Source organism: Chrysochloris asiatica, unplaced genomic scaffold (genome assembly GCF_000296735.1).
Source record: "Chrysochloris asiatica unplaced genomic scaffold, ChrAsi1.0 scaffold00241, whole genome shotgun sequence".
Classification (NCBI taxonomy): Eukaryota; Metazoa; Chordata; class Mammalia; order Afrosoricida; family Chrysochloridae; genus Chrysochloris; species Chrysochloris asiatica.
The window spans coordinates 2,404,688-2,418,127 of record NW_006408759.1 but is presented as its reverse complement, the minus strand read 5'-3'; the positions used below and the strand labels follow the sequence as shown (position 1 = coordinate 2,418,127).

Sequence of the window (13,440 nt, the reverse complement as noted above, 5' to 3'; positions counted from 1 at the left end):
TAAGTCAACATAGAGTTTTAGCCTTGCAGGTATATTGATACTCTGAACTCACACAAAGTGTTTTTGTTGTTATAAGTAACTACACAGATATTTCTATAAAATGAATAGATTTCTGCTGAAATACTGCACAAAATTTTTATAGAGAGTCATTTTCATGTCATTCCTTGTTGCTCCTCTGCAGCCTCCAGAGTCCCATTAGTGAGGCCGTTGGTTTGAGGGGTAATATCTAGTGGAGAGAATCATCAGGCATTTTATCTCTACCATCGTTCAGTTCATGGTTTACTTCTTTGGAAAATCTCCTCTGATGCCCCTGAAGGCTGACAGCATCCTGGGCCTGCCTCCCTCTCTCCCTTACTTACATTGTATTGACTGTGCTATGTTTTGGGATCTTGAGGACAGGAATGCCACTTTCTTCTTCAGATCTTAACAGCCAGGTCACTTACTTACATTGTATTGACTGTGCTATGTTTTGGGATCTTGAAGACAGGAATGCCACTTTCTTCTTCAGATCTTAACATCCAGGTGAGTGTCTGGCAAGTGGCAGACACTCAACTATGAGTTCACTGGACTTCTCTTTAAATCTCTGTCTCTTCAACTCTGAAACAAAGCTGAACTGAATAATCTCTCAGGGCCCTTGCAGCCCTTGACAGATCTGAGGCAGTCCAGAGCACTCTGCTTCCCAACAAACACCGTATCTTCCCGGTGGCTAACTAGAGATGACAAGTTAAACAGGAGTGACCCCATGCATGGCTTAGGGCCTAACCCTGGCCTGGCAAAATAAGCAAAGGAGTGTACTGATAAGAGCCACTGTGAAAACCTAATGTTGAAGCAGTGCCGGCAGCAAAGAAAGAATTCCACCCTCCACTGCATGCAGGACTGTTGCTGCTCCCTCGCCTGTAATTTTCTCTAAGGCTCTTGATTGGTCTGAAGCAGGACAGAGGGCTGGGAAAGAGCCTCTATATATTCCTCAGAGGACAAGGCTGTCCCAGACACTACTGAAGCTTTCAGAGACCAATTCTGCTGTTAAGAATCTGTGCTCAAACCTGAAGAGCGAAACCACTTGTCAAAATGTGCAAAGGACTTGCAGCTTTGCCACACTCATGCCTGGAGAGGTGAGAAAAAAAGTTATTTTGACTTAAGAGTTGGAGATACAGAGGATGCTTATTCAGGGGAGGATTCCAACAGGGGCCACTGTAGATAGACTTTAAACTGAAGTAGAAAAAGGTATTTGATTCTAGACTAGGAGTTGTCTATTCTCTGTTAACAATGCAGAGGGTCGTTAGCAGTGATTTTAAAAGATCCAAACTAGAAGCCGAATAAAACATGGTGTATTTTGTACTTCATTTAATATCGAGAACATTGTTTCTTCAGAAGAGGTGCTTATTTATAGGTGCTTATTATGAGTAAAATATGTATGGTTAAGAATGTGCAAACTGGTTAATAATGTCAAACTGCCTGGGTATAAATTATGGTTAATAATGTCAAACTGCCTGGGTATAAATCCTGACTCCTACTTACTGTTTGTATGGCACTAGGCAATTTAGTTAGCATCTGTTTCTCAGTTTCTTTATCTGTACAATGCAGGTTGTAAGAATATCTACTCATAGCTTAGTTGTTGTTAAGTGCCATCAAGTCGGTTCCAATCCAGAGCGACCCTGTATAGAGTTTCCAAGGAAGAGCTGGTGAGCTTGAACCGCCAACATTGCAGTTCAAACAGACTTTGCAGTCCAGAGCATTAACCCACAGCACCACACCAGGACTCCACAGGCTAGTTATAATGATTGAGTGAGTCAATGCATATGGAAAGTTCAGAGCAATATCTACCACATGGTAAACCCAAAACTTAACTGCCTTTGAGTTGATTCTGACTCATAGTGACCTTGCACTCATAGGGCAGAGTAGAACAGCTCCTCAAGAAGCCCAGGTAGTATAGTGGAATGCTAACCACAAGGTCAGTAGTCTGAATCTACAAGTCACTGTACAGAAAAACAGAAGACTTTCTACTCCCATAAGGATTTACAGCCTCAGAAACCCAATATAGGTTGCCATGAGTCAGAACTGACTCAGTGGCACACCCACCATCATCAGAAGTGATCTTTAGGGTTTCTGAGACTCAGTTTTTTGTTTTTGTGTGTTTGTTTCTCTCCTGAGAAGCAGCTGGTGGGTTTGAACCACCAATCTCTCAGTTAACAGCATAACACTTCACCCATAGCACCACCAAAGCTCTGTTGGCACATGGTTGCTGTTGTTGTGAAGTGCCTTCGAGTCAGTTCCAACCCATAGTGACCCTGCATTGGGTTTCATGGTAGAACTATATAAATGTTAACTTTTATTAATGTCCATGAACTGGGAGAAGAAGACACATCTGCAGTGAGGCAGTGGGGATGTCATGATATTCTGACCTCAATAGAATGAAGGAAAGGGTTACTGAACAGAAAAAACAAAACCCAACGTTTGGGACACAGAGTTATTTATTAGCTAGAAATCTTTATTTAAAAGGTGCCCAGGTGGAACAATGTTTAAGTATTGGGTTGCTAACCAAAAAGCTGATGGTTCTAACCCACTGGCTGTTCCACATGAAAAAGATGCAACAATCTAATTTTAAGATTACAGACTTGGAAACCCTGTGGAGCAATTCTACTCTGTTCTATTCAGTTGCTGTGACTCCGAATCAATAAGATTCTGAGTCATAGCAGTGGGTTTGCTTTTGCGGGTTTGTTGTTGTTGTTGTTGTTGTATTCTTTCATAGGTGCTACACCACTGAATCTCAAAGGTTGTCCTTAGGCCAGACAACATTCTGGAGGGAACCGAAGTATGTAGGTTTTAAGTAAATAAAGAAAAGGAGCAAATGTTGACTTTCTAGAAAATTAATCCAACAGTCCTTACCCAATGCAGAGAATTAGGGACATTTCTTAAGAATTGATTTGATTAAATTTGGTTCTATTCCTCATTATTTAATGAAAGAAAAAAAAGGGTAACCTTTGTGCAGTCTAACTCCATCCATTAAAGCAACTGTGATGCTATATTAAACGGTTGCTTTGTTAAATGGACTATGTGTGACTTCTCCAGTCTCTTACCAACGCAGGTCTCCTTTTTGATAACATCCGGGTGTGGCACTGTGGGTTAATGCACCAGACTGCAAAGTCACTTGAAATGTAAGGTTGGTAGTTTGAGCTCACCAGCTGCTCCTTGGAAACCCTATATAGGGTCTTATAGGTTGGAATCTACTCGACAGCACTTAACAACAACAGTAACAAATAAACTCAAAATGATTTTTAAAGAGATAACATTGTAGCTTAGAAGTTGGTTTCCAGCAATACTATTTAGTGACTGAAAATAAATCTGCACTCATTCTCTGTCACCAGAAGCACAGATTGTTTTAAGATTATCATAAAATAAACTAATAACAATAAAGCAGTATTATTTAGATTGTACTAGTAAGTGATCCATATGGCTCATTAGACTACTCTTGGAAAGGCGAACAGGTTTGTTGTTTTTTTTTAATTTATTATTTTTTATAATAGGATGCTTTATTTTGAGTTATGTGATAGTTTATATGAGGGAACATTAGCTTCACATTGATCCCTTCGTATATCATTTCCTTGCCATGGATACAATCCCCTCCACGCATCATCCACCAACCACAGGGTATACCACTCAAGCTTGCCCCCACCTCCTCTGCCCCTCCCTCCCCACTTCATGTATCACCGCTTCCCTGGGTAGGGTTCTGTTCTCTGCTCTTCTTCCTTGATGATCCCAGAGACCTCTGCCCCTAGACTGCAAAATTAATCCCGCCCCTCCCTTTGCTACAAAACGTCTATCTTTACGTTTCCAGCTCTCGCAATCAGTCCTGATAACAATTACTCACCATTGTATTGCAAGAGACCTATCCACATCTCCTTTTCTTGGCCCCACCTAGACAGATTGGATACTACTCAGTGGAGAGTCTATCTTGCTCCACCCCCTCTGGATCTAGGTTCCCTCTTGAAAGCTTGTAAGCCAGTCACTTCTTGCCTCTGTAACACCCCCCCTCCCCTTCTGAGTAGCCAATGTCCAAGTTGCCCATCCCTGTCCTCTCCTTGTGTGGAGTGGGTGGGAGTAATCCTCGCTGTGAAGATTTGTTCCCTCTTTTGAGCTACTGCTTCCATAGGTGTAGGTCAAGTTCATCAAATTGTATCAGATTATTCTTTTTTTTCCTTCTTTCTTCTGGCTGAGCTCTGATCATCCAGCCATTGAAGCCAGGTCAAGTGGATATTATCTGCAAGTGTGGGTGTACTTATGCATGTGCCCACTCTTCTTATCAGCTGGATGCTTCACTCTCCACTCTAGTTCTCTGTTGTATGTCACTGACTCTGGGCCCAAGGGTCCCCAGGTCTTGCCACACTGCTGGCCAGCCAGGTCTCTAGCCAGGTTCACAGGAGTCCATTGAACGTTGTAGGGCTTAGCTCGCAGCTCCACTGCTACCCTTTCCTCACTTCCCATTGGGTCCTAGCCTTTGAAGGATGTTTGCCCTGAGGGGACCTGACCACTTGCCTTGATGTCTCCTGGGCAAGCCACTTGTTTGTTCTTGTAGTTATCAGTCGATCAGCCTGTATTGTCTTGTATTTTTCCTGTCAATCTTTCTTTCAGGAAGTATTTTCTGTTCTTCTGGCTGCTCCAGGCTGGTCTGCTTATCATTTCAAGTGGAAATTTCCCCTCAGAAGATTCTGGATGCTATTGAGGAATCCACCTAGGGTCTCATGTAATACTGAGACTCCCCAGGAAGCCTCTTTCACTGGGCACATTGTAGCCCCATTTTACGTATTCCAATCAGTTATAGGCAGAAGACGGACTTACAAGCTTTCTATGGTGATATTTCTGGCTATTCCTTTCTCTCCCTCTCCAGTGTCTATTTTATAGTGGTATGCCAGGGAAACCAAGATTCATAAGACAGCCAAGCATCTTAACATTCTTTACCCCCTTTTCCACATTCCAACTTTATCTCAATCTCTGTATCCCATAGCTCTGTTGTTCCAGGGTTGTGCATATATCATTATTTGCCTCTGTCCCACCTCAGCTTCACATTCATCCTATCATATTACATTTCATTGCAATGATAACAATCCCTCCATGCATCATCAAATAACCAAAGGATATACCCCACAGACCTGCACCCCCTGGCTGTCAACAAACAGCTCCTCTCCTTCACTGAGTCCTGTGTCCCCAGCCACTCCATCTGTCCATGCAAACATCTCTGTCTCCATGTCTGGCTTCACTGCCTCTCTGGGTAGGGTCACACTTTCTGCTCTTCTCGCTTGATGGTCTCAGGGACCTCTCTGCTCCTGGGCTGCAAAATCAATCAGTCTCCTCTTTTTGCCAAAAACAAAAACAAAAACAAAAACAAAAACAAAAACAAAAAAACTGCCTCTACATTTCCGACCCTTATAGTCAGTCTTGGTGGCAGGTATTCACTGTTGTACCACAAGAGTCTTATCCCCATTTTCTTTTGTCAGCCCGGTCCCAATAGATTGGAAATCATTCAGTGGAGGTTCTGTCTACCCCTGCCCCATCTGGAACTAGGCTCCCCCTTAAAGCCTGTAAGCCAGTCACAGGTGAACAGGTTTTAATGCTATTTATTGCTATCAGCCTACCTGCTCTATAGGAAAGCAGGGAGGTGAAAGATACCCAAAGTTCTTTGAATATATGGTAATGCATGGTTGTTTTCTTTCCCACTGTTTGCAATGATGAGAATAGCAATTTGATTTTCTCAACAGCTTTAATGGATGCCACTTATTTAGAAAAACGTGTACTCTCAAAGCAGGGAATGTATTTGACCTTATTAACTGTTGAATAACTGACTCTGAAATGATTGTAATATCAATCTTATAGGCATTTTATGATTCTATGACACAATGCTTGGCATTTAGTGAATAACTAGTACATGTTTGTTGAAAGTTCAGCATTGTTAATAATTTTGCCCTTTTTGCTCTTGTAAATATATATACTTAATATTCACTGGGGAGTGCAATGGCTTCATAAGATAAGCACTGGACTGTGAACCATAAGGTCAGTGGTTTGAGCCCACCCGTTGTCCCATGGGAAAAAAGATGAGACTTTCTGCTTCCACCAAGATTTAAAAAGTTTTGGAAAACCTATTTTTGAGTTGGAATGATTTGACGGCACTTAGCAACAACAATGGTCACTGAAACACACAGATGAAAATTGTTTTATATCTGATTAACCATAAACATTAGTATCAAAACACATTGCTGTTGTTGTCATGTGCCATGGAGTCAGTTCCGACTCATAGCGACCCTGCACAGGGCTTCCGAGGCTATAAATCTTTATGGGAACAGAAAGCCTCATCTTTCTCCCGTGGAACAGAGCTCCTTTAAAACACATTATGTATCTTTTAATTCACAATAGATGCATGTGTAGCTTTTCTGTGTAGATTACTGTCATCCTCTAATGTTTTGGAATATAGCAATTTCCTACAATTATTTTCTAGTTTTTTCATGATATGTTATCATTGTTCATAGACTGACAATTCCAATTATAATACTATCCCTCAGAAGTGTTTTGGAGAAATGGAATGGTGAGCTGTGAAGATATTAGCACACACTCATGGAGATTTTGATAAAAGAACAAGAATGTAAGATTGTCTAGTTTAAGGGAAAAGTGATACTCCTTAAATAAATGCCTCCGAAGTTATCGTTCCTTTAGTGACACTCTGACTGTGCACCTCCCTCATCCTTACAGTCCCCATCTCTTCATAACTTCTTTCCAAATTAAGAAAGGAACATGGGTATGCCTCAATGCCTAGATACACAGATACTTGAAAATTCATTCTAAAATAAATACAGTCAAGAAATACACATTACAAAACGAGTCTGTACCAATGAAAAACTCCATTAGCGTTAAATTGCTTTCCCTATTGCATTTGGGAATAGGTTTCAATTTACAAAAATCTGATAAGCATACTGTCATTTCTTATTGTGGGAAGAGTGCTGGTTAAAGAATAGGAGCACACTGATTTTTGTCATTATCTAAATTTGTGACACTGAGTAAGTTACTTTATTTTCATAGAACTCTGTGTTCTTATGTAATAAAAGGAAGTTGGATTAGATGGTCTTTAATAACCTTTCCGGAGTCCTGGTGTGGCATTGTAGGTTAATGAGCTGGACTGCAAAGTTGGTTTGAACCACAAGGTTAATGGTTAAAGCTCACCAGTCACTCCTTGGAAACCCTATACAGGGTCACTATGAGTCAGAACCAACTCAACAGCACTCAACAACAGCAACAACAGTATCCTTTCCAGTCCTAATACAGTTTAGATGAAGCAAGATACATCTGGTTGCAGTGACTAGTGAGATACATAATTAAAGAAAACTTTTTCCTAATGTCTTCCTCCCTAAAATGTTGGGTGCAGAGAAGAGTTAAAAAAAAAAAAAAAACGCAACCACCAACAACCCAAATTTGTCCTGAAACTACAGGATGTGTCAAAAACAAACAATTTATAATTCTGGTTTACCAAAAATATTATTTACTTCATGTAAGGAGAAATTTAATCCTAGAAAATATCTCTTTCTCAATGTTTAAGGAAGTATTAAGCCAGCGTCAACTTCGACATATTTGTACAAAGCTATTACTCATTTATTTATTTAGATTTTGAAGACTATTTCTCATTTAACTATAAAGTAGTCCTCATAATATTTTAAAGAGACACATAATCCAAACATCTGAGCAATAGATAGGTACCACCACACAATTTCTACCCTATGGCATATCCAGAGCTGCGCTGTATGAGAGTGCTGTATAGATGGGAATCTCCTTGTTGTTAGGTGCCATCGAGTTAGTACTTACCCATAGTGACTTTATACACCACAGAAGAAAACACTGCCCTGTATTGCTCCAACCTCACGATCTTTGCTACGCTTGAGCCCATTGCTGCTGTCACTGTGCCAATCCATCTTGTTGGGGGTCTTCCTCTTTTTTGCTGACCCTATACTTTACTGAGCATGATACCCTTCTCCAGGTAACTGGTTCCTCCTGATAATATATCCTAAGCATGAGCGATGAAATCTGGCCATCCTGGCTTCCAAGGAGCATTCTGACTGTGCTTCTTGAAACACAGACTGGTTTGTTCTTTTGGTAGTCCATGGTGCTTTTGATAGTCTCCTCCAACATCATAACTCAAATGTATCAATTCTTCTATGTTCTTCTTTATTCGTTGTCCAATTTTCACATGCAAATGATGTTATTGAAAATACCATAGTTCAGAGTAAGACACATCTTAGTCATCAAACTGAAATCTTTGCTCTTGAACACTTTAAAAGAGATTTTGTACAGCAGATTTGCCTAATGCAATACATCCTTGATTTCTTGACTGCTGTTTCCATGAGTGTTGATGGCTGAGCCTAGAAAAATGAAGTATTTGACAACATCAAACTTTTCTCCATTTATCTTGATGTTATTTATCGGTGCAATGGTGAAGATTTTTTGTTTTCTTCACATTGAGGTGCAAACCATACTGGAGGCTGTGATATTTAATCTTCATCAGTAAGTATTTTAAGTCCTCTTCATTTTCAGCAAGCAAGATTGCATCATCTATATTTCACAAGTTGTTAATAAGTCTTCCTCCAATTCTGATGCCATGTTCTTCTTCATATAATCCAGTTTCTTGGATTATTTGCTCAACATACAGATTGACTAAGTATGATTAAAGAATATAACACTGGTGCACATTTTTCCTAATTTTGAAACCATTCAATGTTCCCTTGTTCTGTTCAAACAACTGCCTCTTGGTCTACATACAGATTCCTCATGAGCACAATGGAATGTTCTGGAATACTTATTCTCCGCAATGTTGCCCAGAGCTTAATATGATCCACACAATCAAAAGCCTTTGCATAGTCAATAAAGCACAGACAAGCCTCTTTCTTATATTCTCTGCTATCAGCCATGATCCAACTGACATCAGCATGATATCCCTTGTAATACATCCTCGTCTGAATTGGCTTGAACCTCTGGCAGTTCCCTGTCTATGTACTACTGTGGTTATTTTTAAATGCTCTTTAGCAACATTTTACTTGCATGTGATATTAATGATATTGTTTGATGATTTCTGCATTCATTGGGTCACCTCTATTATAAGGGGCACAGATACGGATATTTTCTCATCAGCTGGCCAGGTATGTCTTCCAAATTTATTGGCAGATTACTGAGTGCCTCCAGTGCTGCATTAGTTTATTGAAAGATTTCAATTTATAGTCTATCAATTCCCGGAGCCTTGTTCTTTTTCAGTGTCTTCAGTGCACCTTGGACTTCCTTTAGTATCACTAACTGTTGATAATATGCTACCTCTTGAAATGGTTGGACATCGACCATTTCTTTTTGTATCAGTGACTGTGTATCCCTTCCATCTTCTTTTGATGCTTTCTGCATCATTCAACATTTTGCCCACAGAATGCTTTATATTGCAAGTCAAGGCTTGGATTTTTTCTTCAGTTCCCTCAGCTTGAGAAATGCTCAGCATGTTCTTCTCTTTTGGTTTTCTAACTCCAAATCTTTTCACATTTCATTGTAATATTTGTCTTTGTCTTCCCTAGTTCCCTTTGAATTTCTGTTTAGCGCTTTTATCTCCACATTTCTTCCATTTGCTTTAGCATCTCTATGCCGGAGAGCTCATTTCAGAGCCTCTTGTGGCATCCATTTTTGTCTTTTTCTGTTTTCTTAATGACCTTTTGCTTTATTCCTGTATAACATTCTTGATGTCATCCCATAACTATCTGGTCTTCAATCATTAAATTCATCCTTGAGATGATTTTTAAATTCAGATGGGATATGTTCCATGTCACATTTTGGCTCTCATGGACTTGTTTCAATCTTCTTCAGCTTCAGCCAGAACTTGCATATAATCAAGTTTAATTTTTAGAGTAAATACTCCAATTTAGAAAAAGATGGAAGTATTCTGAAATGAAAAGGGTTATTATGATGATTCCCCAAAAGTTGTCATAATGATACAAAACAATTAGTATAATGATTTTTGTTCCTTAGTGCTGACTAGTTTTGGTACCAAGTTCAAGTATCAACTTAACTTCTAGAGAAGTTAAGGTATATCTAAGATTAAGATTGCCACAAAGATAGAACTTTCCCTTGCATATAAATGAGGTGTCACAGAACTTTTACTCTGTGAAAGATCTGATTTTATATTATATTATAAAAGCAGGTAGTGACCATGAATAAAGCAAATGGTTTATGCACCTAAAGGTTGGTAGCCCAAACTGACTCAGTGGCATCGCAGAAGAATGACCTGATGATTTGCTTCCACAGAGATTGCAGAAAGAAAGTTCTATGAAGCTGTTCTACTCTGTAACACATGTGGTTACCATGAGTAGTAATTGACAGCAACAGATCTGGTTGATTTAGTGACATAGTGTATTTAATTCTTACTTCACCTAAGAGTATAAGTGCACCTCAAGTATATAAACAATGCTGGTAGTTTTGGGAATTGTAGAATGCAAATAGGGAAGGTAACATTTCTGAGTTCCTGATCACAGTTAACCAGCATTGTTCCCTCCTGTGTAGCATAACTTGCATACTGTTCCTTTGGAATTTTCCAAATACCCTTCTGCTCCCTGCTCTGAAGACACTAAAGAGGTTTGCTCAGGGGAAAAATTTTTCCTCATTTGCCTAAAAAGATAAATCACCCACCGCAATATATTCAAGGCACCTGTTGTTGTTAGCAGCCAGAGAGTCAGTCTCTACTGACGGCAACCCATACCCAACACAACAAACTGCTGTCCCATCCTGTGCCATCCCATGATCAGTTGTTGCTGGGATCATTGTCATGAATAAGGTTTTTGCTAAGTATTTTCAGAAGTAGATCACCAGCCCTTCCTTTATGGTATGTCTTAGTCCGGAACCCTCACTGAAACCTGTTCAGCATCATATCAACATAAGCCTCTACAGACGGACAGGTAGGTGGTGACTGCACATGAGGCACATTGGCTGGGAATTGAACTCGGGTCTCCCTGTTGGAAGTCGAGGATTCTACCACTGAAGCACCAGTGTCCCTATACATGGCACCTAATAGACAATGAATATTTTTTCCAAAAAATGTATAAATGAATTTCAACAAGTACAGACAAGACTGCTCCCAGTTGAGCTTGCTGGTTTTTTGGGTCATAGGGATTAGGAGGAGTCGTAGTGTGGTGTTATAGGATAAGTACTGCTAACTGCAAGGTTGGCTGTTCAAACCCACCAGCCACTCCTCGGAAATCCTATACAAGGTCACTAAGAGTTGACAAGGAATTGGGAAGAATGATAGTAAAAGACATGTTAGGCTAAAATGGGATAAAGAGTAAATGTTGCTAAATAAAGAGAGATTCCTATTCGGGTCGAGGGGAATGGGAATAGGGAGAAGAAAGATGAAATCCTCCAGGGTTTTTGTAATTTCATTAGGAAAACCATGCTAGGAGGTAAGTCTTATTTTGTTTGTAATGATGGTATGCCTTTATCAATTGATTGGCTTCAATAAATTGTCTAGCATTGGTCAATTCTCAAGCAGTTATTGGCCCAGTTTCTTTAATGCATGGAATCCTATATTCGAACTAGTTGCCTCCATCTATTCTTGCTTCTCATTTAGTCTGGGCTATGTTGAATCATGAAGTGTCAACTACTGTTGGAAGCTCCTTGAATGGTTACCTAATCTGTTTTTCCTTCTCTAACAAGAACTACACACTAGTATGTGAGAGATGATATCAAGGGAGGGAGTTTATTTATGTCTTTGGGGCCAATGTTAATAGTTTTCGTCTGTCCTGCTGTCTGGAAAGCAAAGGAACTAAATTTTAATGAATTCCATCAGGACTAATCATTAGTAACATGAACCAGAATATGACTGGAGGCCAGAAGATAAGACATTTATTTTTTCCTTTAAAGTTCCAATCAGTTCTAAGATAAAATTGGGCCTGCACTGTATTTTAAAAGCTGAATCATTAAGAGACTATAGATAGTGAAAGTCTGAGAAAGTTATTCCTAAGAGTAAAGGTTTTAGGAATATAAAAGAAAAACCAAAGGAAAGAGGTGAGCTCACTGTCTAGCTTCTGCTTTAACAATAGCAAATGACCAACAAGGTCTTTGGATGACAACGTGGTGGAGTGGAAAAAACATGGAATTTGTAAGTCTACTTCTTAGGTGTCTGACCTTGGGAAAATCAGTAGATTCATTTCCTCATCTCCAAAATGAGAATATTTATCTTGTTGAGGGGAGGTGCTATTACAAACAAATGACCTGATGTGTATAAAGTGACTAACTTTAATAAGCTTGTTGTTGTTAATTCCTTTACATATGTAATTCTTCTTCTTTGTAGGAAACATCATTCAAGTCATTCAATTATTTGTCAAGTCCTTTCAAATAAAATTCATTTCTTTTTGTCCTTTGTTATCATAACCTTATCTTTTTTAAAAAATTAAATCCATACAAAAAAATTAACAATAATTCTTTCATATCAGAGCTATCCAGTAAACACTCAAATATCTTTATTGGTCTTTTTACTATTGGCTTTTTTGTATCAGAATTCAAAAAAGGTCCACACATTGAGATCTCTCCTGAGAGTCTCTTCAATCTCTCTTAATAATAGGTCTCCTGTCTTTAACTTGTATGATGCAAACTTTTTAGGTATGAGTCTGTATCACAAATAAGAAAAGCTCTGGATTGAAGAAGACAGGAGTCTTGAGATTCAATCCTGGCTCTGCGAACTAGTAGTCCCTGGGTAGTACAAATGGATAAGTGCTTGAGTACTAACCAAATGGTTGGTGGTTTGAATCTACCCAGTGGTGCTTTGGGAGAAAGTCCTGATGATTTAGTCCAAAAGATTTTAAAAAACAAAACCTTGTCATTGAGTTAATTCTGACTCATGGATACCCCCATTTCTTACAGAGTAGAACTGTTCCATAGGATTTTCTTGGTTGTAATCTTTCTGGAAGCAGATTGACAGGCCTTTTTTTCAAGTGCCAGTGGGTGAGTTCAAACTGCCAACCTTTAGGTTAGTAACTGATTGCAAACTACTTGTGCCACCCAGGGACCATTGCCAAAAGTCTCAGACATGAAAACCCTATAGAGAGCATTTCTACTCCGTAACACAGAGGGCCAATATGAGCCAGAATCAACTTGAAGGCTCTGGTTTAGTTTTGCTCTATTAATGAGCTGATGGTGCTGTGGAATAAGCAACTGCAAGGTTGGTGGCTAAAATCCATCAGCTGCTATGTGGGCAAGAAATGAGGCTGTCTGTTCATACAGAGATTTACAGTCCTGGAAACCCTGCATAAGTCAGAATCATGAGTCCTTCTTTACCTTCTTTGAGACTTACTGTCATGGTTGTGAAAGGCGATGTACTGATTGTACGATTTCCTGCATCCTTTCTATCTCATCCCCTTTAGTATCCTAGTATTAAATGTCATA

At 39.4% G+C, this 13,440-nt stretch overlaps 1 protein-coding gene across 1 annotated transcript in view; it reads left to right on the top strand.

The window, feature by feature from the left end:
* Positions 1-987: 987 nt before the first annotated feature.
* RGS5 (regulator of G-protein signaling 5) overlaps positions 988-13,440 on the top strand; it is a 70,470-nt gene continuing 58,017 nt past the window's right edge. Inside the window, exon 1 of the mRNA XM_006873430.1 lies at positions 988-1,112. Within this exon, the coding sequence (XP_006873492.1) occupies positions 1,069-1,112 (44 nt within the window). The 5' untranslated portion in view covers positions 988-1,068. The remainder of the gene's footprint in view (positions 1,113-13,440) is intronic.